General features: G+C 35.6%; 2 protein-coding genes across 15 annotated transcripts in view; both read right to left on the reverse strand.

Moving 5' to 3' along the window:
* KLHL8 (kelch like family member 8) overlaps positions 1 to 23858 on the reverse strand; it is a 61669-nt gene extending 37811 nt beyond the window's left edge. For 7 of the 14 annotated variants that reach the window (XR_010381050.1, XR_010381048.1, XR_010381049.1 and 4 more), the window contains exons 1-3: positions 23663 to 23858; positions 15175 to 15224; positions 3704 to 4068 (exon numbers count right to left, since the gene is read on the reverse strand). Coding sequence is in view for 8 of the 14 variants with exons in the window: in XM_064486165.1 (XP_064342235.1) it covers positions 3704 to 3916 (213 nt within the window). In the remaining 6 variants the exon portion in view is untranslated. Of the gene's footprint in view, positions 1 to 3703; positions 4069 to 14006; positions 14364 to 15174; positions 15225 to 23662 lie in introns of those variants that run through there. The other 7 variants (XR_010381051.1, XR_004130855.2, XM_010983118.3 and 4 more) reach the window with 5 other exon arrangements.
* LOC116147357 (ATP synthase membrane subunit K, mitochondrial-like) lies at positions 15231 to 16039 on the reverse strand. The gene has a single exon (XM_064486191.1). It carries the CDS (start codon positions 15807 to 15809, stop codon positions 15633 to 15635), a length of 177 nt encoding a protein of 58 aa, XP_064342261.1. The 5' UTR covers positions 15810 to 16039; the 3' UTR covers positions 15231 to 15632.
* Positions 23859 to 25067: the final 1209 nt, after the last annotated feature.

Here is a 25067-nt window from a genome sequence, read left to right on the forward strand (position 1 = left end):
CATTCAGCCAAAAATTTTAATCAGTTTGAGTAGCCAAAAAACATGTTTAATTGCCAAGGTTAAGAAGGGGTTAAATGTATAAGGCTCAAGATAATGTCTTAGCTTACAGTGAATTAGCATATTGAAATGTCTAGCCACATTCACTGTTCTACAATCTTACCACATTTATTTTAAAAACTTTCACAGTGGAAACAATTTTTAGGTAGTAGCATTTTGGGCGTTAAAGGATCTATGGATAGAAATACTTCAATACCTCCTTTTCGGAGCAACATGAAAAAAAATCAAAATACTGATTTACTAGTTGAATGGATAAAAGTAAAAGTGATCATAATTTTATTAGACTTCTTAACACAGAATATTTAAATGTTAATTACAAAATTACTTTCGCTTCTATTAAATTATGTCTGTTTTCTAGTCAGGAATTAACCGTTACATTTATAAGGATAATAATTTTATCATTTCTACTTCTGGGAAGTATACTACTCTAATGTAGTTTACATATTTTATTTCCCTGCAATTTTTCAGAGCTCTTATTCTTACTTGGTCAGTTGAAAGTTTTGACAGCAAATAATTATAACACTTACAGCCTTCAACATGTTTATTAGAATCCTATAAATACTTGCCTAAAAAAAAATCACAGAAGCACACATATCAAAAAAAAAAAAAAAAAAAAAAAAAGAAGCCAAATACTATGAATGAAACATATTCAATGGTGGCATCAAGAGATGATGTTAGGGGTTGTCCTCCTCTAATAATCCCTATTAAACTCGTCAAGTAAAATTAACTGTTATCTTTAAAAAGAACAATGACACTTCCTCAAACAACATAAAGTATAGGTAAAAGCATCTTTGTAAATGCCACTCTTGTCGATCTGTGACATACAATCTAAGCATTATGAGTGCTATGCAATACCCCTTCAAGACAACTTCCCTCTGCCCTGTCCCCAAACTGTTGCCCTTACAAAGCTTCCCTCAGATATAATTTTAGACCTGCCACTAGATATACTATTTTAAAATATTTCTCTAATAAATGTAATAAAGTATAAACAAGTTTTACCTCTCCCTGGAATGACCTCAAGATAATATACAGTCTCCTAAGTGAAGCCTTTCCAATCACCTCTCAGACATAATAGATCTTCTCCCATGCTTCCATAAAAATACCACAAAATGACAATCACTAAGTTGTATTATAGTTAGCTGTGAATGTGCCTATCTCTGGCTAACCTTCAAATTCTTTTATGGCAAGTACTGCATATTATTCAAATTTACTTATACTCTCCATGTAGTAGGGTAAGATCTTAGTAAATATCTGTTAAACGAATTTGTTTGTTGTTTCTAATATAGGTGCTCACTTTGGAATTTTAAAATGCACTAATGGCCTTACATATGAACAATAAAACAAGTCTTGATAATTGCCTTTCTAAAATGTTTGTTCTAAAAGCAATAATGATCAACGGAAACAAATAGCAAAAAGGAGATGTATATATCAAGGCATAACCCCTAAGGTTATATGAATGTAAAAAGTGAAGTTTATGTCAAACAGCATTGTAAACTATCCATAATCCTATTTGGTTTAGTTGTTCTATGATAGTTAAATTACGAAAGTTTAAGAAATGCTGAATTACAATTAAATGAATCCAAGAGCAGACTTGCTAAAAGATTAAGTTGTAATTCTTTCTAATAAATAAGAACAGAATATACCATAGCAGAATTATCTGACACTCTTTGGAAAAACAATAATAGTGCACGTAATGAACCTAACAGCTGATATTTATTTTTTTTATGCACTAAGCACTGTTTTAAGGACTTTACATGTTATCAATTCACTTATTCATCACAAAAACCTAATTAATTTTAGTTGAAAAAATAAAAATGATAGCCCCTTTAAATTAGTGAAGCTTCTCATTACCAAAGACCTCTGTCATTGCTTCAAACACAGTATTTTTGGGTTTCCAGCATAGATTCTTCTTAAGTTTTCATTTCAACCTATTGCTGAAGTTAATAAAGAAAAGTTATGAAATCAGTTATCATTTGCCCTAAAATGACTGTATCCTTATTTTTTCACTTAAGTTTATATGTAGCAGCTAGTAAAAATCATCCTAAAGTCCAATTATAAAACTTATATAATAACATTCTGTTTAATTATTTTCCAACACATATTAATATACTGAACTGATAATTTATTATACAAATAATCTATTTTACATTTTATTTTTGCCAAAGCCAATGTGGGTCACTGAATTTCACACTAGGGTTGAAAATGAGAACAATGGCGTTAAACATAATATGCTACACAGATCAAAGAGTTTAGGTGTTCCTTCCTTAAAATATACACATGGCTAAATTTCACACAAAGCTAGTAAAATTATTTAATGGCTTCCTTCTCAATATTTTAGGACCTAGAAACATATAAGGAAACTAAGAGTTTAAGTAAAAAGAACAGGGGTCACTTACAGTGTAACACTATACTCCTGAACGTTCTGGGCTTGAAACTCAAGCGTTTATGTTTTCAGTTTATGGACTTTTACTGAGTGTCTCCTGATCTGACTCTCTGAGGATGGCCTCAATCCCCACAATTCTGACCTCTAAGAATTTGACTAATAAGAAGCAGAAAGTAACATCTGAGAGATCGCAAAGTGGTAAATCTCATGTGGAAAATACTGCATGGATGCACATAAATCACCAAAAGAATTTAATTATTACACTGCAAGATATGAATAATAATAAAGTACTTTAAATGAGCAATGAGAAACAATTAGAAAACATGTTCTTCCACACTGCTTTATCAATTTTCTAATTTTATTAAAATCGTCTTTTGTAGCAGAGCAACATGATCCTATAGACTTAGACAAACTCTACCAAAGACTTATTCATCCAAGTCTAAATAGACTCTACTTCACTATCAGGTATGGATAAACAATCTCACTTAACAGACAACAGTATTGAAGTAGAGGTGAAATTACAGGCTTATCTTGGAGATACTGCAGGTTCAATTCCAGACCACTGCAATAAAGCAAATATTGAAATAAAGCAGGTCACACAAGTTTTTTGGTTTCCCAATGCATATGAAATTTATGTTTAGACTATCCTAAAAGTGTGCAACAGCATTATGTTTAAAAATCAGTGTACATGCCTTAATTAAAAAAATACTTTATTGCTAAGTAGTGCTAACCATCATTTGACAACTCAGGGTTGCTTTGACAAACCTTCAATTTGTTTATAAAAAAAGCAATATATGTTAAATGCAATAAAGCAAAATGCAATAAAACGAGATATGCCTGTACCAGAATAGAAACATTCAATAAAACACTAGTGCAGCTACATAAACCAAGAATTCTAACTTCTAACCTACATCAAGTGTAAATGAATACATTAAGATTTTTAAATTCATAAGTTGAAAGCTTTTCTGATCAACAGCAATTTACTCATTTCACTAATAATAGCTACTTGTTTTAGGGCTAAGAATTTTCAGAAGTTAAACTAAGAAACAGTGAATATTAACATATAATTAGTACAATAATTTTTTCTTATGTTAAGGTCCCTTTACTTACCCTCCCTTGTCCCTTCTCCTTTAAAAAAGGATTGAAACTAAAATCATCCTGGCTATAAGTAGTACAGCACCAAAAATTTGCCTGGTTACAGAAACCTTTATTTTTCATAATACACTGAAGAGGATGAGAAAAGAAAAAAGAAGACAATCTCACCTTCAGTGTGACATCACAAAGGTCTCCATTTTCATAAAACTGAAGAAGAGAACCATGAAAATCTTTCCAAGCTTCATTTGCTTCAAAGATAAAGGAATCTTCTCCATCACCATCACTGACTGAAGATCTGTTCTTTATTTGCTGGTGCTGTTGCCTTTTCCCCTTTGTGAGGCGATTCCTAGCTTGTTTTGCATTCAAAGATTCTGAAGCCATTTGTAACACTCTTCTTTTAATACAGCTCTCTTCTCAAACATCCCATTTATTCTTTTGTAAAGGATGGGGAGAAGGTAGAAGGTAGATGCCACTCACTAAACTTCAGACATTTTTCAAAATCCACTCAACTGCCATTGTTCAGCTTGCTGAGACTAAAACAAAACAAAACAAAAACCACACACACATAAAAACAACCCCCCCAAAACCCAATCATTAGTAATTACAGCTTACTGAATGCTATATATATAAAATGACTGTAGAAATCATTATTGAAAAAATAAGTAACTTTGCATTTTTATACTAAATGTCACATAAGTTACCTCAGCTAATTATTTTATATCAGTGAAGGAACTCCTTTAATATCAAACTGGAAAATTGTGGGAAGATGGTGGGATAGAAACATGAGGAATCTGCCTCCCCACCGAGTCAACAACTGCATTGGCAAGAATCTGTCTGATAACTATCTTGGAACTCTGGAATCTGCTAAAATCTGTCTTCCAGAAGACAACTTAAACGGTAAATTACAGTTAATTTTGGTCAATTTCAGCTCTTCGTACAGCAGCAGCTGCCCATCCTACACCCCCAGCCATGTAGCTAGCAGCTGTGCATGTGTTCCTGAAGCAGCTTGCGCAGAGTCTGCAGGAGCCACAGTAGGCAGGAAAGACTGTGTCCACCAAATATCAAGCCTCTCTCCTCTGACTGCTGACTACTGTTTCTGATCGCAGAGGTGCAAAGAGGTGGGCAGCCATTGTTGCTATACGTCCCCCAGTTGTTGCAAGCCTCCCATCTCCTCATCTTAAGTGACTTCCCAAGGATTTAAATGGCTGGTGCCCTTTACACCTTCATTTTCATTTTTTCCCCTTTTGGGAGCAAGACACTAAAGACTGAGACAATAAAAAACCAAATGCATATAGAAGAAAAATGAAAAAGTGACCATGTATGCCCAGGAAAAGGCTCGGAGAAGACCTGAGAAGTCCGTTAAGTTTACACCTCAGTTTGACTCTCAGCACAGAGAAAGCCTATATCAATCAAAAAGGGCAGAAACAATTAAAAAAACAAACCTCAAGGAAGAGGGAGAATCTCATTTTCAGAGTTACCACATTATTAGATTCAAACGTCTTGTGTTCAACAACAACAAAAAATCACAAGGCATACAATGAAGCAGGAAAGTATGGCCTATTCAAGGGAAAAATAAATCAACAGAAATTATTTCTGAAAAAGAAGTAATGGTGTTTATAGTAGACAGAGACTCTAAAACAACTGTCTTAAAGATGCTCAAAGAATTAAAGGAACACATGGTAAAAGTAATTTGTGTGAACAGAATGGAATTATCAAATAAGGAAATAGAAAACCTAAAAAAGAACAATAAAGAGATTCTGGAACTGAAAAGTACAATAACTAAAATTAAAATTCATTACAGGGATTCAAAGGCATACTTGAGTAGGAGGAAAGAGTTAGCAAACTTGAAGATAAAATAACAAAAAGTATCAAGTCTGAGGAATAGAAAGACTGAAGAAACATAAACAGAGCCTATGGGACGCTACCATAAACAGACCAACATACATATCATGGTAGCCCTAGAAGGAGAAGAGAGAGAGAAAAGGGCAGAGAGAATATGTGAAAAAGTAACAGTTGAAAACTTCCCAAATTTGATGAAAGACATAAACAACCAAGAAGCTCCAAAAAAAGATGAACTCAAAGAGATCCATGCCAAGACACATTATAATCAAAAGCCAAAGAGAATCTTGAAAACAAGAAGTGATTCAGCTCATACAGGTGACCCTCAATAGGACTATCAGCAGAATTCTCATTTGGAGGCCAAAAGACAAAGGGCAGGTAAGTTCAAAGTACTAAAAAATAAACTCTGTCAACCAAGAATCTATATCCAACAAAACTGTCCTCCAAAAGTGAGGGAGAAATTAAGACATTCCCAGACAAACTAAAGCTGAGGGAGTTCATGACCACTAGACCTGGCCTGCAATTAATACTCAAGGAAGTCCTACAAGATAAAATGAAAGAACACTAGACAATAACTCAGTCATATAGGTATAAAAGTAAATACATGCTTAATTACAAAAGCTAGTATTATTGTTAACAATGGTTGTAACTCTATTGTTTGTATTTAAGAGACAAATACATTTTTAAAAAATTATTAATGTAAAAGCTAGTATTGCTGTAATTTTGGTTTGTAACACCAAATATTGTTTCCTACATAATTTAGGAGTATAATTTAAAATAATTAAGTAAGAAAGAAGAATTTAAATAAAACAAAATTTTAATTTTAAGAACAATTTTAAAATAATTTGAAAGAATTTTTAGTTCATGTTTTTGGGTATAAATGTATAAAGATGTTATTTTGTGACATCAACAACTGAAAGGACTATGAAAACCAATATATGTATGTATATGCAAAATTGCAACATTGTGCTGTACACCAGAAATTGACACATAACTGACTGTACTTCAATTAAAAAAAAAAACAATGAAAAGGGGTGAAGATGAAGCTGTAAAGGAGTAGAATTTTCTGTTATTAAAGTTAAGCTACTATAAATTCAAATTAGAGTATTATAACTTAAGAATGTTAAATGTAATCCTCATGATAAACCACAAAGAAAATATCTATAGAATATACACATAAGAAAATAAGAAAGGAACTTAAACATTTCACTACAAAAAAATCAACTAAACACTAAAGACAACAGTAATGCAGGAAATGAGGCTCAAAATAAAGTGATAATGCATACAGAAAACAAATAGCACAATGACAGAAATAAATGCTTCCTTATCAGTAATTAAACATCAATAGATTAAATGCTCCAATCAAAAGACAGATAGGCAGAAGGAAAAAAAACCATATAATCCAATGATATGTTGTCTACAAGAGACCTGCTTGAAAACAAAATGGTCAATGAAAGATTATCAATTATGGTTATTCATATCTTCTTAAAGTTAATGTGGTGGACACATGATGGTGACTCCCACTAAGCCATGCCCTCCTATAATCCCCTTGAGTGTGACAGGAACCTGTGACTTTCTTCTAACAGAAAATGGAAAGGTGAGAAAGTGTCGCTCTCTTGACTATGTTACATTATATAAGACTGTGAGCAGACTGGAATGAGAGGCTCTCCTGCAGGTCTTGAGGAAGCCAAGTGCCATGGAGAGCGCTATATAGCAGAGAATTACAGGCAATCCCAGGACCTGAGGGAGGCCTCTGCCTGAGGCAGTAAAAGGTTAGGGTCCTCAGTCACACAGCTGCAAAGAAATTCTCCCAACAACCTAAATGAGTTTGGAAGTAGATTTTTTCATAGTTAAGCCTCCACATGATAACAAAGACTGGCCAACACCCAGACTGCAGTGTTTGTGAGATCTTGTGCAGAGAACACAGCTAAGTTGTGCCCAGATTCCTCATCCACAGAAACTGTGAAATAAATGTATTTTAAGCTGCTAAGTATACAGTAGTTTGTAACACAGTAGAAAACCAATACAGATACCTTCGGTCAGATCTAAAATTTTATCTGAGGAAAGCACATGTAGGTATTCTAATAGCCAGAAGCTCCTCTAACATCTTTTATGCTCACATTTCTAATACAGAATAAACAAAGAACAGGTGGGGCAAACAGAAAAATACTTCAACCAGGAGTCAAAAATCTTGTCAGTAAAGGGTCATATAGTAAATACTTCAGGCTTTGCAGGCCATAAGGTCTCTATCACAAACACTCAATTTTGCCCTTGTAGCACAAAAGCAATCATAGACAACTGTAAGTGAATGAGCGTAGCTGTGTTCCAATAAAACTTAATTTAAAAAAACGGTTGGTTTGGTTCAGCACAATCAACAGAATGGGAGAAAATATTTGCAAATGATGCGACTAACAAAGGCTTAATTTCCAGAATATATAAACAGCTCATACAGCTTAATAACAAAAAAAAAACCAATCCAAAAATGGGCAGAAGACCTAACCAAGCATTTCTCCAATGAAGACATGTGAATGGCCAATAGACATATGAAAAAATGCTCAATATCACTAATTATCAGAGAAATGCAAATCAAAAACTACAAGGAGGTATCACCTCACACCAGTCAGAATGGCCATCATTCAAAAGTCCACCAACGATAAACGCTGGAGAGGGTCTGGAGAAAAGGGAACCCTCCTACACTGCTGGTTGGAATGTAGTTTGGTGCAGCCATGCACCAAACAGTATGGAGATTCCTCAAGAAACTAAAAATAGACTTACCATATGGTCCCACTTCTGGGTATACATCCAGAGGGAACTTTAACACAAAAAGATACACACATCCCAATGTCCAAAGCAGCACTATATACAATAGCCAAGACATGGAAAAAGCCTAAATGTCCATCGACAGATGACTGGATAAAGTAGTTGTGGTATATTTATACAATGGAGTACTACTCAGCCATAAAAAGAATAAAATAATGCCATTTGCAGCAACATGGATGGACCTAGAGATTGTCATTCTAAGTTAGGTAGGCTAGAAAGAGAAAGAAAAATACATGATATCACTCATACGTGGAATCTTAAAAAAAAAAAAAAAAAGGACACTGTGAACTCATCTACAAAACAGGAACAGACTCACAGCCTTAGTAAACAATTGTATGGTTACTGGGGAAAGGAGGTGGGAAAGGATAAATGTGGGGGTTTGAGATTAAGAAATATTAGCCACTATATACAAAAATAGATTTTAAAAAATGTTTCTTTTGTATAGCACAGGGAACTACGCTCAATATCTTGTAATAACCTTTAATGGAAAAAATATGAAAATGAATACATGTATGTATATGCATGACTGTGACGTTGTTCTGTACACCAGAGATTGACACATTGTAACTGACTGTACTTCAATTAAAAAAAAAATAAAACCAATTGTATCAATAATCATGTTAAATAAAAGTGGTCTAAATGCCTCCAACTAAAAGGAATACTACTCAGAGACTCAGGAATACTACTCAACAACAAAAAAGAATAAGCAATTAAAACATATAACATGCTCAATGAAAAAAAGCCAATCTCAAAGGGTTACATCCTGTATGATCCCATTTATGTAACATCCTCAAAATGACAAAATTATAGAGATGGGGAAAACACAGTGGTTGCCAGCAGCTAGGGAAAGATGAAGGCAAGGAGTGGCAGGGGCTGTAAACGGGTATCACAAAAGATATTTGTGATGGAACTATACTGTATCTTGACTGTGCTAGTGGTCACATGAATCCATACATGTGATAAAGTATACATTCATAAATGAGTGCATGTAAAACAGGAAAAATCTGAATAAAGTAAGCAGAAATGTATTAATGTCAATTCTCTGGTTATGATATCGTACTAAAGTTATGCAAGATATTACCACTGAGGTAAACTGGGTGAAGGATATCCAAGATTTATTATTTCTTACAACTGCAAGTGAATCTATAATTATCTCAAGTAAATGCTTAAAAAAGAAAAAAGAGACTGTAAGATTGGACAAAACAAAATGAGACCCAACTATAAGTTGCCTGCAAGAAAAGAGCCACTTTAAGTATAAAGATACAAGTAGGTGAAAGTAAAAGAATAGAAACATATATACCATAACAGTAATTGGAAAAAACATGAACTGGCTATATTATCAAACAACACAAACTTCAGAGCAAAAAAAATTACCAGTGATAAAAAGATACTATATAAAAAGTGGATATCCACATTACAAAGAATAAAGTTGGACCCTTACCTTACACCATACACAAAAATTAACTCAACATATATTAAAGATCTAAATGTAAGACCTGAAACTATGAAACTCCTGGAAGAAACCATAGGGGAAACACTTCATGACACCGGTTTTGGCAATGATTTCTTGCATATAACAAGAAAAGCAAGGCAACAAAAGAAAAAAAAAAAAAAAGAGAGAGACTACATCAAACTTTAACACTCCTGTATCTTAAAGGAAGCAACCAAGAGTGAAAAGGTAACCCAAAAAGTGGAAGAAAATACTTGCAAATCATATATCTGATGAGGGGTTAATATCCAGAATAAAGAACTCCTACAGTTCAGCAACAAAAAAACATGGCAATCCAATATAAAAATGGGCAAAGGTCTTGAATAAACATTTCTCCAAAGAAATAAAAATGGCCAATAAACACATGAAAAGATGTTCAACATCACCAAATCAGGGAAATGCAAATCAAAATCATAATGAGGTATCACCTCACATCTATTAGGATGGCCACTATCAAAACAAAAAACAGAAAAGAACAAATGTTGGCCAGGATGTGGAGAAATTGGAAGCCTTATCACTGTTGCTGGAAATATTAAAATAGTACAGATGCTATGGAAACAGTACAGTAGTTCCTCAAAAAATTTAAAATAGAATTATCACATTATGCAGCAATCCCACTTCTGCATATATATACGAAAGAACTGAAAACAAGACCTTGAAGATGTATTTGCATACCCATGTTCATCTCAGCATTATTCACAATAGCCAAGAGGTAGAAGCAACATAAATGCCCATCAGTGGATGAATGGGTAAAGAAAAAGTGGTATATACACAGAATGGAATATTATTCAGTCTTAGAAAAAGAAGAAAATTTTTATATGCTATAGCATGGATGGATTTTGAGGACATTATGCTAAGTGATATAAGGCTGTCACAAAAAGACAAATACTGTATGAACCCACTTACATGAGTTAGGTATCTAAAGTAGTCAAATTCTTAGAAACAGAAAGTAAAATGGTGGTGACCAGAGGCCAAGGAGTAGGGAAAAAGGAATTGCTCAATGGGTACAAGCATTTCAGTTTTGCAAGATGAAAAAGTTCTAGAAATCTGTTGCACAACAATGTGTACGCAGTTAACACTAATGTTCTATACTTTACAATGGCTAAGATGGGAAATTTTTATGTTGTGTTTATTTACCACAATTAAAAAGCAACATTACATACTAATAAAAGGGTCAATTTACCAAGAAGATATAATAATTCTATATGTGCACGAACCTAACAAAAAAGCTTTGATTGCCAGAAATTTTTACAGATTGTCCTTTTTACAGATTGTCCTTTTTACAGATGAAGAAACTGAGGCACAATGAGATGGAGTGGAGCCCAAGTAAGTGGTGTAGCCAGGATTCAAACTAAGCCAGCAGGACTCCAAGGGTCTATGCGCTTAAATCCTATACTACTGTTCAGAGCATTTTGCTAGTGAAATAGAATTATACAACAACAACAACAAAACATGAAAAATTAAGGTCTCTATCTTCTCCCTTCTAAAACCAGCTACTCTTTCTAATAATTCCTTTACTTTTGGAAGTAGCAACGCCATTTTTTCAGGTGCCCTAATTCAAAACCTGAGCCACATCAGACTCCTCTCTTGACTTACATAACCCATCAGTCTCAATTCCCCTGACTTCTACTTGGCAAAACCTCTCTCCTACTCATCTTTTTCTTCCTACTTTCATTAAACTCTACTCTCTTTCTCTGTAATTCAGACCCACATACCTTGCCTGGACTATAATAGACTCCATTAACCATAATAACCTCCATTAACCAATCACAGTGCCCCTCTTTCTCACCCCTAAACATTTGTCAAGGGCAATGCTGCCAGATTTATCTAGCTATACCTGTCACTTCCAAACTGCTTAATATTATGTAGTTCAACAGCTTATCCTGGCATTCAAGGCCCTTCTTGCTTTGACTCCAGCCTACCTTCCAATCTCTTCCACCACTGATTTTTGACATAAAGTAGGGAAAAGTAGGGGAAAGACAACCTACTAAACCACTGTGTCACATTTCCCCCCAGATCTTACATATACAGTTGTCCCTCTGTATCCACAGGGGATTGGTTCCAGGAACCCACTCGGATACCAAAACCCAAGGATGTTCAAGTCCCTTACATAAAACGGCATATAGTAGTTGGCCCTCCATTTCCATGGATGCAGAACCTGCAGATACACAGGGTTGACTGTACTCTCTCATTTAAGAATCACAACTACATTACAGATGGCCTAAACATCCCTGACTTGCCCAGTCACACAGGTAGAAAATGGTGAGAGCTAGGGTTTCAACTCAGTTCTAATTAGGCCCATTCTTCTACTGTATCACAGACTTCACTATTCCATTTCCTCAAGTATATGTGCAAGACCTCAAGCTATTCCTCATGGGGGAATGATGTGAAGGCCCAGCTTATTAAGTAATGCTTCTTTTCATGAAGCCTTCTCTAATCCTTCCAATGGGATGTGATCTCCCCTCTATGAACACAAACAGTACTTCGTACTTTGGATTCATTCAACATCTTTCCTTATGTTTTAGATTTATCTGCTTAATAAAGTCTGAACTCTTTGAAAAGATTATGTCTTAAAAACATCTGTGTATCTTATCCACATGAGCCTGGGTCATAATAATTGAATTAACATGACTTCTGTGGGTTGGGTGTTTTTTTTTTTTTTCCAATATTAAAAAACTGGGTCAACTTCATTACCAGTAGTCTAATGAGTCTTCTTTCATCTAGAACTTTTACCATACCATATTTGGTGCCCTAAGTGTCTGGGTATTATGATTGTAGGCATCATTAATATTTTTAAACTTTACTAGATTTAAACACATACAATTCAAAACTATCATACACTTTTTCCCCATATACCAAACTACTATAGCCTCTGTCTAGTAAAAGGCTTTATTTATTACAGTCATAAAATTATTTCTTTGTCAGAGAACTACTCTATGAAAAGGGCATTAATACCCATTTTTATAAAATTTTTTTACATTTGACCTCAGATTTGGGCAAGACACAAAAGCTCAAAAACTTTCTATACCAAATTCTCTTAAAACGGTCTATTTAAAGAATACAATGTCTTCAACTTAAAAAAAAATCTATTATATATACTAGAACATGAAGACAGAACAGGAAAAAAAATTTACCCTAGGACACTTCACTCTAAGGAACTTAGCCAACTGTAGGACTTACAAAGACTGTATGTTAATAACAAGTGAGAGTATAATCCCACCTAAACTCTAACTCAGAATTTTTAAAACATGTATCTAAGATTCTGACTCTTATAGAAAAAAATATGGTACTCCCCTTTCCCAAATATATTAAGAGAATTAAGACATCAGGAAAAAAGAGATGGTCCATGGCAGTCTGTTTCTAATCACACCCTGGCACATTATGACAGTGAAGCAGACAGGAAGATGAGACTATTTTTTCTGTTCCTCTAAGTGTATCAACCAACAAAATAGGAAGTTCTAAAGAAAAGAGAACTCCAAACAGAAGAAAATAGGTTTTATTGGTTCACTGCAGAGAATATATAACAAAACTAACATATTTTACATGTAAACACAACTTACAATGAATCACAGAAAACAGAACTTCTAGCAAAAGCCTAAAGATACTACCATGTTGTCAGTCTACTTCATTCTCTTTTCAAATTTCTTTGTACTTACAATCCCACATTTTAGCATGTACTATTAATATGAAATACTATTATGCAGAATTCTGTAAAAACTCATACTGTATTATTCTTGAAGAATATTGTTTTAACTCATATATTGTATTATTCTCATAAAGATCTTTACAGGCAGAGTGACTTTTATACCACACATTTATCAGAAGAGCTCTAAGTAGAAAGAACTCCGAACAGCACTTTGACTGAAAGTACCTCAAAAAACTCAACGCTATATAGTTACTGCTGCAGTACCTACTACAGGAAGCAATGGTACTATTAGACTCATTCTTCTTTAAAATAACTTTAGTTTGTATTCTTCACAATTCAGTTAGATGAAGTTTTTTTTTTAATTGAAGTAAATTTATAATGTGTCAATTTCTGGTATTAGATAAAAGATTTAAAATGATACAAAATATTACATTTTATAGCAGCATCTGATCAATTTTAGAGCTATATCTGAAAGTTGACAGAGAATGTGTGTATTTAACAAAATTAACTCACAAATATCTGTGAAATATCAAGATGGTAAACCCCACATCATGTTGTATAGAGGAAAACCCGACTGCATGAATTTTCCACACACTCCATGCTATTTCATACTGCTCTGTCTCTGCTCAGGCTATTCTCTCATTCTGAAATGCCCATTCTTATTAGCTGACTCTTACCTTTTAAGACTAAGCTCAGGTTCATCTGCTCAAAAAGGTCATCCCCGAAAATCTGTCTTATTCCTAGCCTGGACCACATGTACTGCCTCTGTGCTCCTGTAACAATTTGATCATATCTTTTTCATTGCACTTAACATAAAGTGGATTATACCATATTCAACTGTTAGTCAAATTTATAATACTTTTAATAATTGCCTATTCAGTATTGTTCTTTCCCATAATACTACACAAGCCCCTAAATACAGGCACCTTCTATTCACTCCTATCATTCCCATGTTAAGCACAACATATCATAAATAGATGTACTTAAAGTATTTTTGGAATGAACAGATTATGAACATTAGAGATTATTTTTCTATGCTTATCCAAATCAACAAAAAATTAAATTATTTTAGCTAAAATAACACTGCATTCTGGATATACAATTTTAATCACAATCATATGTAAATATTTTAACAAAGATATTTTTGAATTATTTCATTTCAAAGGTATGTTTCTTAACATTTAATTTTTTACTTTTAAGTCAAATAAGCTATACTCATTCCCTTTTTATTTATAAAAGCAAAGAGTAGAGATTTTAAATTTTGAATCAAATAGTTCAAAAGAAGATATATTATGCCAATGATTAAAGGAGAATCTGCTGCTTTGACAAACTGGACTACAGCTTCAAAAGTTACTACTCAGTAAAGGTACACATGACTTCGAACAATTTACTACTGTGACTTACAAAAAAATGTTTTTCTTAACATTAGCACATATTAGATACAATTGTTATCTGTTATCGAATTTTGCTTGTTAAATACTAATGTCATTTTCAGAATCTATAAACAACATTTTCACTATACTGAGTATAAGTATGTAACTATAACATTTAAGATGTTCCTACTTAGGGATCTGTTTTATTAAGAAGGCATTCTAGTGATGCTTCACTATCCATAGTCATTTCCTTGCTTGAACTAGATGACAATTTATTACACATAATAGTCTGAAAATCTAGTATAAAGCATTAAAAAAAAACGACTTAAATTTTACCTAAATAGGTGAACGATGTGTATGAACTCTTAGAAGACTATTTTTATTTGAGAATGCCATAGAAGTTACAGGGTTATACCTAATAAATTATTATTATTTGAATAAAAACATAAACCCTACTAAAAAATAAACTTACCACTAATTTGTTTCTAAGTGTTAAAAGATGAGATAATCCCCACTTGACATCTGTAACAAAACAAAAAACACAAAGCTAAATAATAGTTACTTACTTCAGGGAGCACTCTGCTGGTCAGGCACAGCTCCTCTGAGCCTCTAAGAAAAGTACATGACTAATCTTACAAAGGGTTTGGGAGGAAGTGTGGAGTTCAGTGGCTGGTGGACTTTCAGTGAATAGGAGTTTGCAAGCCTCTAAGGGAAGCTGTTATTGGTTTAACTAGTTCTAAAAAACTGTCATTTATTAAGTAAGCAGATTTAAAACTGGTTCTGGGGACTATTACCATGGCTATACAAGAATCAGTCTTTTTTTTCTTTCCCTCAGGTTCGTAATTTATTGTACAAACTGAGTATCACAAGATGAGCTGACACTAGCTTCTTCAGGGATGAGACCTTAACAGATGAGGTACAGTTTAGAATTTATGTTGCTTTCACAGCTGGAGTGTTTTTAGACCTTAACTTGAAGTATAAGACTATCAAAGCAACGCTTCTGTACGTGGCCAGTACACAATTCATTCTCCCTGTGAGAGTGTAAGAGCTGAAGTATTTTTTGATGCCGGCGAAAATGAATTGGGCCTCAGTTTCTGGACCTGCCATGATTTCAGTCTGGAATGGTGAAATCACAAGGCGAAGGAGGCAAAGTTGAGTGAGAGCCTCTCAGGTACCAGAAGCAGCCTCCTGCACTTCAAGGAGTTTACAGCTCTCTGTTCTGGCTACCTCCTAGGAAAGAAGAATCAGCCTTTTTTAAAGGAGTTTGGGAACACACTTTTTTATTCTTACAAGGTAAACACATAATCCAATATACACATACATGTACTAAGGATATATACTAGTCTGGTGCTTTTATAACATTTCAAGAATTTTCAATAAAAAAATAGAAATACTGTCAGTCTTAAGGGTAAACACCATTTGTCTTATATTAGTTTAATCATCCATTCATTCAGTCAGTTATCACCTGTTATATTACAGGTTCTGGAAATTCAAAGATGAACACAAAAAGCAACAATCAAGTGCTTTATAGCAGTGCTATTCAAAGTGAGTGTCGTCCACAAACTTTTTTTTCAAAACAAATCTGCAATGAGGTAGGTCAAAAATGGAGTGTTTGGAAACTCTTTTAGCAAAGTAATATTTGACAGACTAACTTTATGTCTGTTGAATTTCATTAAAAAAAAACTGAGGTATGTATTTTGTGTGTCCTCTTTTTCATTTCATTTTTCCAGTAATTCATTTTTGTCATCTTTTACAAAGTATTGATTCACAAACTAGTCTTTCACCACAGAATCTGAGAAGCACCACTTTATGGGGCTCAAGAAAGGCAGATACCCACAATAGATGAGGCTGTGTTATGGTCTGGTACTAAGATACATGGAAAAAGAATGTGGATTACACACCAAGAGAGTGTCTGCATCAAAATTTGAAGAATGGTGTTGGTGGCTTAAAAGCAAATGTCTCAGAAGACAGATACAGCACTCATATGAAAGCCTGAATCATCCATCCTCTAGATGGACTAAGATTATAATGTCTGGAAAAACAAATGACTCAGTAAAATTGCTTCAAGAGTCAGATTCTAAATGTGAAAAAACTTAGGAATACCTTAACCAATCTATCTCTTATATTTCGCTTTTAAAAAATGCATGAATAATCTAAATTTTTAAAGTTATCTATAAAATGAGTCCCCCCCCAAAAAAAGATGAATAAGACATGACGTAATTTCTGCCATTAAGGAGCCTGAATCATCTAGATGGGACACAAACAGGTGATGATAATAATGTGGTTAAAGGCAACAGTAGAGAGATATACTGGATGTTATGGGAGAACCTAAACTAACCTTTGTGATCAAGAGGGCTCCCCCATTGAATACAATAGCTCACATATACTCAAAGTTTCAGTTCCACTTTATTCAACTATAATCAAGTTTCAGATATCCTACCTCCTAAATTTCTCTCCTATTGTTGACCTTGCTTCTCTAGCCATACCACTTTAGTTGCAGGCCCAATCATCTTACAATTATTATTATTAGCCTCCCTCAATCTCTTCTCTCACCAATACATTCATCCTTCTTAATGCTGCCAGTTATCACTCCCAAATTCAAATCCAAACACATAACCTCAGCGCTTAAAAATTTCATGGATAATGTAACGGTAAGCAGAAAGAACTAGATACAGACTGTATGATTTCTATTTTGTAAATATGTGTATGTGTTAGGTTTCTAACTCCAATTATTATTTTGGAATCAAGTAATGAAATGACTCCAAAAGTCTCTACTTTTTTACAGAGGAATTTGTGGAGGAAAATAAGGAAATGTAAGCTTAAAGTCGGCAACAGAACTTTAAGGTATGCACCATACAAAGTATATACCCAAAGCTCTTCAAATTCTAAAAAGAGAAATGACTAAATGTTTACTGTTATTATAACTAGTGTGTCTGTTTTAACTAGGTTAAATATTCCTATATATCATAAACATTTTATAATAGTTTAAAGTCCCTTATATAATGATCATATAGTATACTTGTTGATTTTATAGAGAGAGAACATGGTAGAGCAGAAAAAAAGTGAGATAGGTAGGGGTCAGGAGAATTGGATTTTAACTAACTGCATTATTAGAAAGTCACCTTATCTCTCAAGTCTCAGTTTCTTCATTTATAAAAAAGAAAAACAGGGTTGGTCTAGGTCAGGGGTCTGCAATCTTTTTCTGTAAAGGGTCAGATAGTATTTTAGGCTTTGTGGGCCATCCACACTCTGTCACAACTACTCAATTATGCCACTGTGGTAGGAAAGCACCCGTAGATAATACATAAAGGAATGGCTGGTTGTGCTCCAAAAAACTTCACAAAACTGACAGTGAGCAAGATTTGGCATATGAAACTAGTTTTGGATAATCACTATTTATAGTTGTCCTTTGGTATCCTGGGAAACTGGTTCCAGGACACTCACTCCACAGCAAAATCCGAGGATGCTCAAGTCCCTTATATAAAATGTTACAGTATTTGCATATAACCAACCTACATCTTCCTCTCATATACTTTAAATCCTCTCTGTATCACTTATAATACTCAATTCAATGTAAATGCTAGGTAAATAGTTGCTGGTGCGCCGCTAATTTAAGTTTTGCTTTTTGAAACTCTGGAGTTTTTTTTTCCCCCTGAATATTCTCAGTCTGAAGTTCCCTGAATTCGCCTAAATGGAACCCATGGATATAGATGGCCAACTGTACTAGTTTTAAAACTATGAGAGTACTCTTTTTTTCTATTTAAAATTACTTAAGCTGTTGCCTTCCTTTTTAGAGAAATCTGTTAGGCATATCTAACACAAAGCACAAAAACTAGTGGTTAATAGCAAAGTTTAGAGCCAGTTTTGGGATTCCGTATTAGCTGTGTAGCCTTGGACAAGTCATTTAAAATCATTCTGAGTTTCAGTTGTCTTGTAAGATTGTTGTGAAGCATAAATGAAGTAACATATGTAAAGTACTTAGCCCTGTATCTAGTTCACAGTAAGCATTCAATATATTTACATTATTAATTTTGTAAATCATGTGATTCTCAGTCCTTGGTGAGGAACACAATCTTCCAATCGACATTTTTTCCAGCAAAGAAATAATGTATGCTTTCTAATGATCTACATTCAGATTCATTTTTCACTATAGCAAAAGATGAGAACTAGCTACATTACTCTTTTTTTTTTTTTTAGATAACAACAGTCAGCATTAGTTGAGCGCTTACTATCTACTCTGTATGACTGTATAACTTTGGTTAAGTTACATAATCTTTCATTAGTTTCAGTTTCTCAATCTGTAAAAATGAGGAAAGTAACAGTACAAACTCGATAGGACTGTTACAAGGATTAAATGAGTTTATAAATTGTCTGACACATAAATCTATATAAGTAACTGCTATTATTTGAATTAGTTATTTCACATTTATTCATTTCAATCCTCAGGACAACCCAAAGAGGTATTATTCCTTTACTTATAATTGTGCCCAATGAGGCTCAGAGAAGCTAAGAAACCTCCCCAAGGTCACACAGTATTTAAGTGGCAATACCCAGGACGCAACATAGACTTGCCTATCAGCAAAAACTCAATACTAGAACAAAGATGGCATTAACCTTTTCTTTGTACAGGAAGTGTAACTATATCTTTGCATGGTATATATAAATTCCTTTATGAGAACTAAAATACATATATTAAAATATTCTCTCCACACAGAAAATGTCTTTGAATTTTTTAAAGTTCAAGAGAATATACGTAAAATTACTGATCATCTTACATTCATCTCTAATTGATCTTTGAGATCTATATAGACCTCTCAGACTATTTTATAAAGAGCAAATCTAGAGAGCCAGAGTTCTGCTGTTTCAGTCTATAAATCCCCAAGTACTGATTTAGAACCTTGAACTTTGAAAAGCATTCAGATTTCAAATGAAAATACCAATATCAAAGGGGAAAAGAAAAAAAATCTCAAGTAAAAAGACAAAGACATTACTCCACTGGACAGACTCATTCATAAGTTTGTACAGCATCAGCTGATCAATCTCATACTCTTTAGACCTTGTGATTACCACTGGTAATTGACCCAGAAACAGAACTTGGCTTCACAGTGTAAAGCCTTATAGTTCAGCAATCTATCACAAACAAGGAAAATAGGGCAGTTTGATACAGCTTACTTCCAAACTCTATCACAAGAATGAACTCAAACTTAGAATGCTAACCTAATTCTGAAATTTCCAAAATGCAAACAAGATTAATTTTAAATGTTATAAATGAAAATCACAAATTATAATCTAATCTACATAAACTGACTGGAAATTTCATATTTTCCCCAAACTAGCAATACTGAACGTTAAAATGATCATCAATTAGAATTCAATATAACTTTACATTCCATGCTATACAAGAAGAAATATTATACAACAAATATACTATATAAATCTCGTCATCTAGTTTGGAAGAAAAAATACTTAATTTCTTTACCATTTGGTGTTTTGTTGAGAAAGGGAAAAAGTCCAAATTTTAGAATAAACAAACCAAATTATCTTTTAACATTTCAAAACAATATTCTAACATGCTGGATTGTATTAGGGTGCCATTCTTTGCCATGCATTCTATTGCTCATCAATGCTGGCAGGGTGGGAGGAGGAACAGACAGTATCTGCCTAACAACAATGGATCAATCAGTGGTGTCAGCTCCAGGTACAAGCAACAGCACTTTTATTGGTATGGGCATAATATACCAAAAATATCACACTGTAGTTCAAAAACAAAACAAAACAGGCACTCGGGTGCTGCAAAAATTACCTGTTCACGAACAGAAACCTATTCACTTTCCTTTCTCATAAACACTAATTTTAAAAATAACCTGCAAAATATCCAATAAAGAAACCTGCCTAGATACTGAAGCTAATGGTTCTTAGAACCTTTGAGGGGAGAATGGCTGTGGAGAGGATGGTCACGAACCCCTTTGTTAAACTATGTTGAAAGTTGTGGGTCTTCTCCTTAGAAAAGTACAGATATACACAGAATTCACAGACTACTGGAAGACCATTTACAAGTGTACCTACAGATCCAGGTTAAGAACCAGAGATGAAGTAGAAATTTTCCTAAGGTCCCTTTGACCCTCTTCCATAATTTTATTACTGTCTCACAAAAACCAACTAAATTATTCATAACCAGACAATGAACTCTCTTGTACAGCCACCCTTGAAAAAAAAAGTTTGATAGTACTTACATAAGCAGTATCCAACAGAAAATAAACTGTACGGACACATTTTAAAATACAGCATGTGACAATGATACCAATGAACACAACAGTACATTACAGTTTATAAAATGATTTCGCATACTATAACAATTAATATTTTATCCTCCTTTTATAGCTAAAGAAAGAGAGGTTCAGAAAATTACTTGCCATGGTCCCACAGACAACAAGTGAAGAGCTGGGATTCTAATTCAAAGTTGCTTAGTTCCAGAACTGAGCTCAGAACATTATATCCTGAAGCTTCCACAAAAGTCCCTCAAACAGAGAAAACAGATTTTTTAAAAAAGCCTAATGGGTCACACTTTATTGAAGTTATACCTTTAATCTTGATATCAGTTAAAAATATTACATTTTGTATGTTCAATTTCCTCTTGCTTCACTGGTTAACATGAAACATGTTTTTCAGAAAAGTGAAGAAATGGTCAAACTATTAAGTTTTAGGACTGAAAAATATGACATTCTGTAATTTTATGAAGCATTTCTTCTCCCGCATTAGTTTTTTTTTCTTTAGTTCTTAACATACAAAAATTAATGACTGTTGAAAATTCAAACATAAGAAACCAAACTTTAAATATCCAATTTTTTCAAACACTAAAGCTATTTGAAATTAATTTTTAGGATGTTCAAAATAGTCCCCTTACTACACTTAAAAAAACCCAAAACTTAGCAATAAAAAGACAAACCCCCCCCAACAGTCCCCTTAATCTTTTAAAAATGACAATACCCATTTTCGGTTCTCTATAACTTAAAAGTTCTTAATTTTTTGAAAAAGGGCATTTGTCTAAACCCACTGAATGTACAACACCAAGAATGAACCTTAATGTAAACTCTGGACTTTGGGTGATGATGTATTATCAACGTAGGTTCATCAGTTATAACAAATGTACCACTCCGGTGAGGGGTTTTTGATAGTGGAGGAGGCTGTGCATACATGGGGCAAGGCAGAGGGCCTAGGGGTACAGAAGGTATATGAGAACTCTCTGTACCTCCCACTTAAATTTGCTATAAAGCTAAAACTGCTCTAAATATAAACTATTTTGACAGAGAGGGGAGGGGGTCAAATTAACCTACCTTACCTTCTTCTTTAACAAATGAGGAAACACTGTTTTTAAAAACTACCCTCACTGACTGCGAATTAAGTTTCCTGCCAGGATGCAGAACATGCAATTATTACAGAATATACTGTCACCTTAGAAAGCAACAGTAGCAATCTTATCAAATGCTAAAAGAATTAGCAGTTTTAACTGTTAATATGATAAAGCTAAATACAACAGCTGAGTACGGTATCCTAAGATTTCTTTTGATATTTATGTTCATCCTCTTTGGTATCTCAAAGGTGATATGCGAAGTGACTAAAAGTTTGAAATGGGTCATGGGTTGGCTGACAAACTAAAGTGGCTGCCAGTAGAAAGGACAAGGAAAAACAGCAACCAATGAAAAAAGCCACCGCCAAGTAGAGGTCCTCTGCTTATCCAAGTCTATCCTTTGGCAGGACCAAGATGGAGGAAAACGATTTCCTTACAGAGTCAGAATCAAGAATACCAAGAATCAAACAGCTCTCAACCTACACAGGAAAAAAACACTGCAAAGAAAGAAGAAATGCAACCAGTAGATATAATTCTCGTGTCAACCCAACTTCTTTCAAGAACCTTTTCCCAAAGAATCTTTCCAAAGTGGTAACACTAGCATAAAAGGCCAGCTATTCTATTAATACAGATTAAAAGGAGCACTGAGAAAAGTTCAATTTTCTACAAAAAGTCATCAGATCAAACACTGCTAAGTGGGAAAACAAAAAGCTTTTCAAACTCAGGTGCCCAAACGCTAGGACTGTGCAAATCCAGTGAAGGACCAGCTCCTGGCTAGAACTATGAAGACAAATCGCCTCCCTCAGGAAACTAGCAAGCTAACTAAGCCCAGAACTGAGTGGAAGGAGGAACGAGCTGGCATCAGGGGCTGTAAAACAACTCCAACGAGCGGCTGCGTGTTTTGAAAAAGGCTGCAGTTCTCGTGTCACACCGGGAGGCACTCTCCGATCCGGTCTCCACCCCCGCGGATGGTCCACCTGGCGCGGGCTGCAAACCCCCGGCACCAGCAGGTCCGACTCGCAGCGAGCCCCGCGGACCGGCCAGTCCCGACGGGCAACGAGCCTCTCGGGCGGGCCAGTGCGGGACAGGCGGCTAACCCTCCGGACCCGCAGCATGCCCCCAGAGCCAGCAGTCCCGGAGGGGCGGCCACCCCCCGGCAGGCTGCGAGTCCTGCGCCGCAGGGCCCCGAGTCACAGGCCGCGGGTCTCGGGGGTGTCCCGCCGCCCTCCCCGGACCCCGAGCCCATGCCAGCCGTACCGCGCTGCTCGTTCCCGGGACCCCGCGAAGCACCTGCCAGCCCCTCTCTTCTTCGAAAGACCGAGAGGGGCCGCCGGCGAGGCTGACAGAGCCAGAGGCTGGGGGTCCCCTCGAAGAACGCGACCCCGTTCCCCACGCCGAAGGGGGCGACAGAAACCGTGCAGCGGTTTAATGGGCCCAAACGCTCTCAGCTGCGGAGTTTGGGTCACTCCCCGCAAGCCTGGAGTTTCCCCGCGCCACAGGCGCGAGCCCGGGAGGCGCTACGATTTGGGGCTGCGGCGACGGGAGACTTGGCGTGAGCGGACCGCACCGCACAAAGGAAGAGGGGAGTGAGGGAGTACGAGCGTCCGGTTACCTCAGTCCGCGGCTCGTTCCTCCACTCGGTTCCTCCCGGCTTCAACACGGCTGCAGCCGAGCTATCAGCTTCCTGCAGCCCGGAGCCGCGCCGCACCAGCCCCGCACGAGCACCGCACGAGCACCCGACGGACGCGCGCTCCGCTGAGCGGCCTCGCCGAGCTCAGCCGGCGTCCAGCGTTCTCTCGCCTCCGCCCCCGAAGCGGCGGCCTCAGGGAAGGGGCGAGGAGCGCGTGCCCGCGCCTGCGCACAGCACCCTGGGAAGAGTGGTTTCGAATTACCTTCTCCTGGGGCCCGCCCCCGCCCCCACGCGCTCGCCCGGCCGGCTCCCTGTGGGCGGTGGGAGTTTTCACCCCACGATGGGTGTTACCCTGCCCGGTACTGCAGACCAACGCCTTGCGGACGCTCTCAAAACTCATTTTTAGATAGGTCACAGCATAAATACCTCTGGAGTCAACTGTTTCTTTACTTCCTTGGCAGTAGAGTAAATCTCCTCCTGCTCATGATGAGGGTTCTTAGGGTCTAAGTCTTTAAAAAAAAAAAAAAAAAGGGAAAAAGGGCTTCGGCTTTTATTCCTGTCACTTTCTCCACGTGCTCTGCAAAGGATATACAAAACAGCTGGTGTTTATAAATACATGCCCACAGATTGTAAGCCTAAGGAAGCAGTTGATTGACCTAAGCGCTCACTGCTGAAATCCGTTGCAAGTAAAAATACTGAAATAAACTAATTTTTCAATAAAGTCAATGAAATGTAGGAGGGAGGAGTTTGAGAGAGCAAAGAAAGCAAATTTGGAAGAAGGATATTCACCTAAATGTGTTTTTTGTTAGAGTAACCTCAAGCTTTCACAATCCAAGGAATCTATTTCAGAATAAACTCAACCGTAGGTGCATTTATAAATATTAAACACGTATGTTTGTATTGATTTGCTAGAAATAAGCTTTTTTTTTTAACAATAGCATCTTATGTAAAAACCCCAAGATGACAATTTGAAATTCATTTCTAGGAGAAAAAGTCACTTTTCTTTTTTTAAATGGCAGAAGTAGAAATACGTATTAATATTTCAGAACATTTCTCTGCAGAACATTATATTTTGCAAATTAAATGCAAACACCCTTAGAAAAATAGTGCAAGACCGGTTTAAGTGTGCACTCAGAAGAAAACTTGTAAAATTTGTGTGGAAGTATGATGTAATACTACATATTTAATAAGACCATGTTCTAATAGAATTTTTTAATAATCTGAACTTTTCTTTTTAATTGCATGTTCAGTGTCTCCTAAAAAATGCTTATAGAACAGGACTGCTCTTTTTCTCTGCTAATTGATATACCCAAAGCAGACTATTTGTAGTTACTAACTACATAAAAAAAATACACAATATTTTAATCTTGTTACCGTTTTTTCAAGA

This window comes from Camelus dromedarius, chromosome 1 (genome assembly GCF_036321535.1).
Source record: "Camelus dromedarius isolate mCamDro1 chromosome 1, mCamDro1.pat, whole genome shotgun sequence".
NCBI classification, from domain to species: Eukaryota; Metazoa; Chordata; class Mammalia; order Artiodactyla; family Camelidae; genus Camelus; species Camelus dromedarius.

What these genes read in the sequence shown, in the direction of transcription:
- LOC116147357 (XM_064486191.1), bottom strand. Translation starts at nt 15,809, where the DNA reads ATGGCAGGTCCAGAAACTGAGGCCCAATTCATTTTCGCCGGCATCAAA.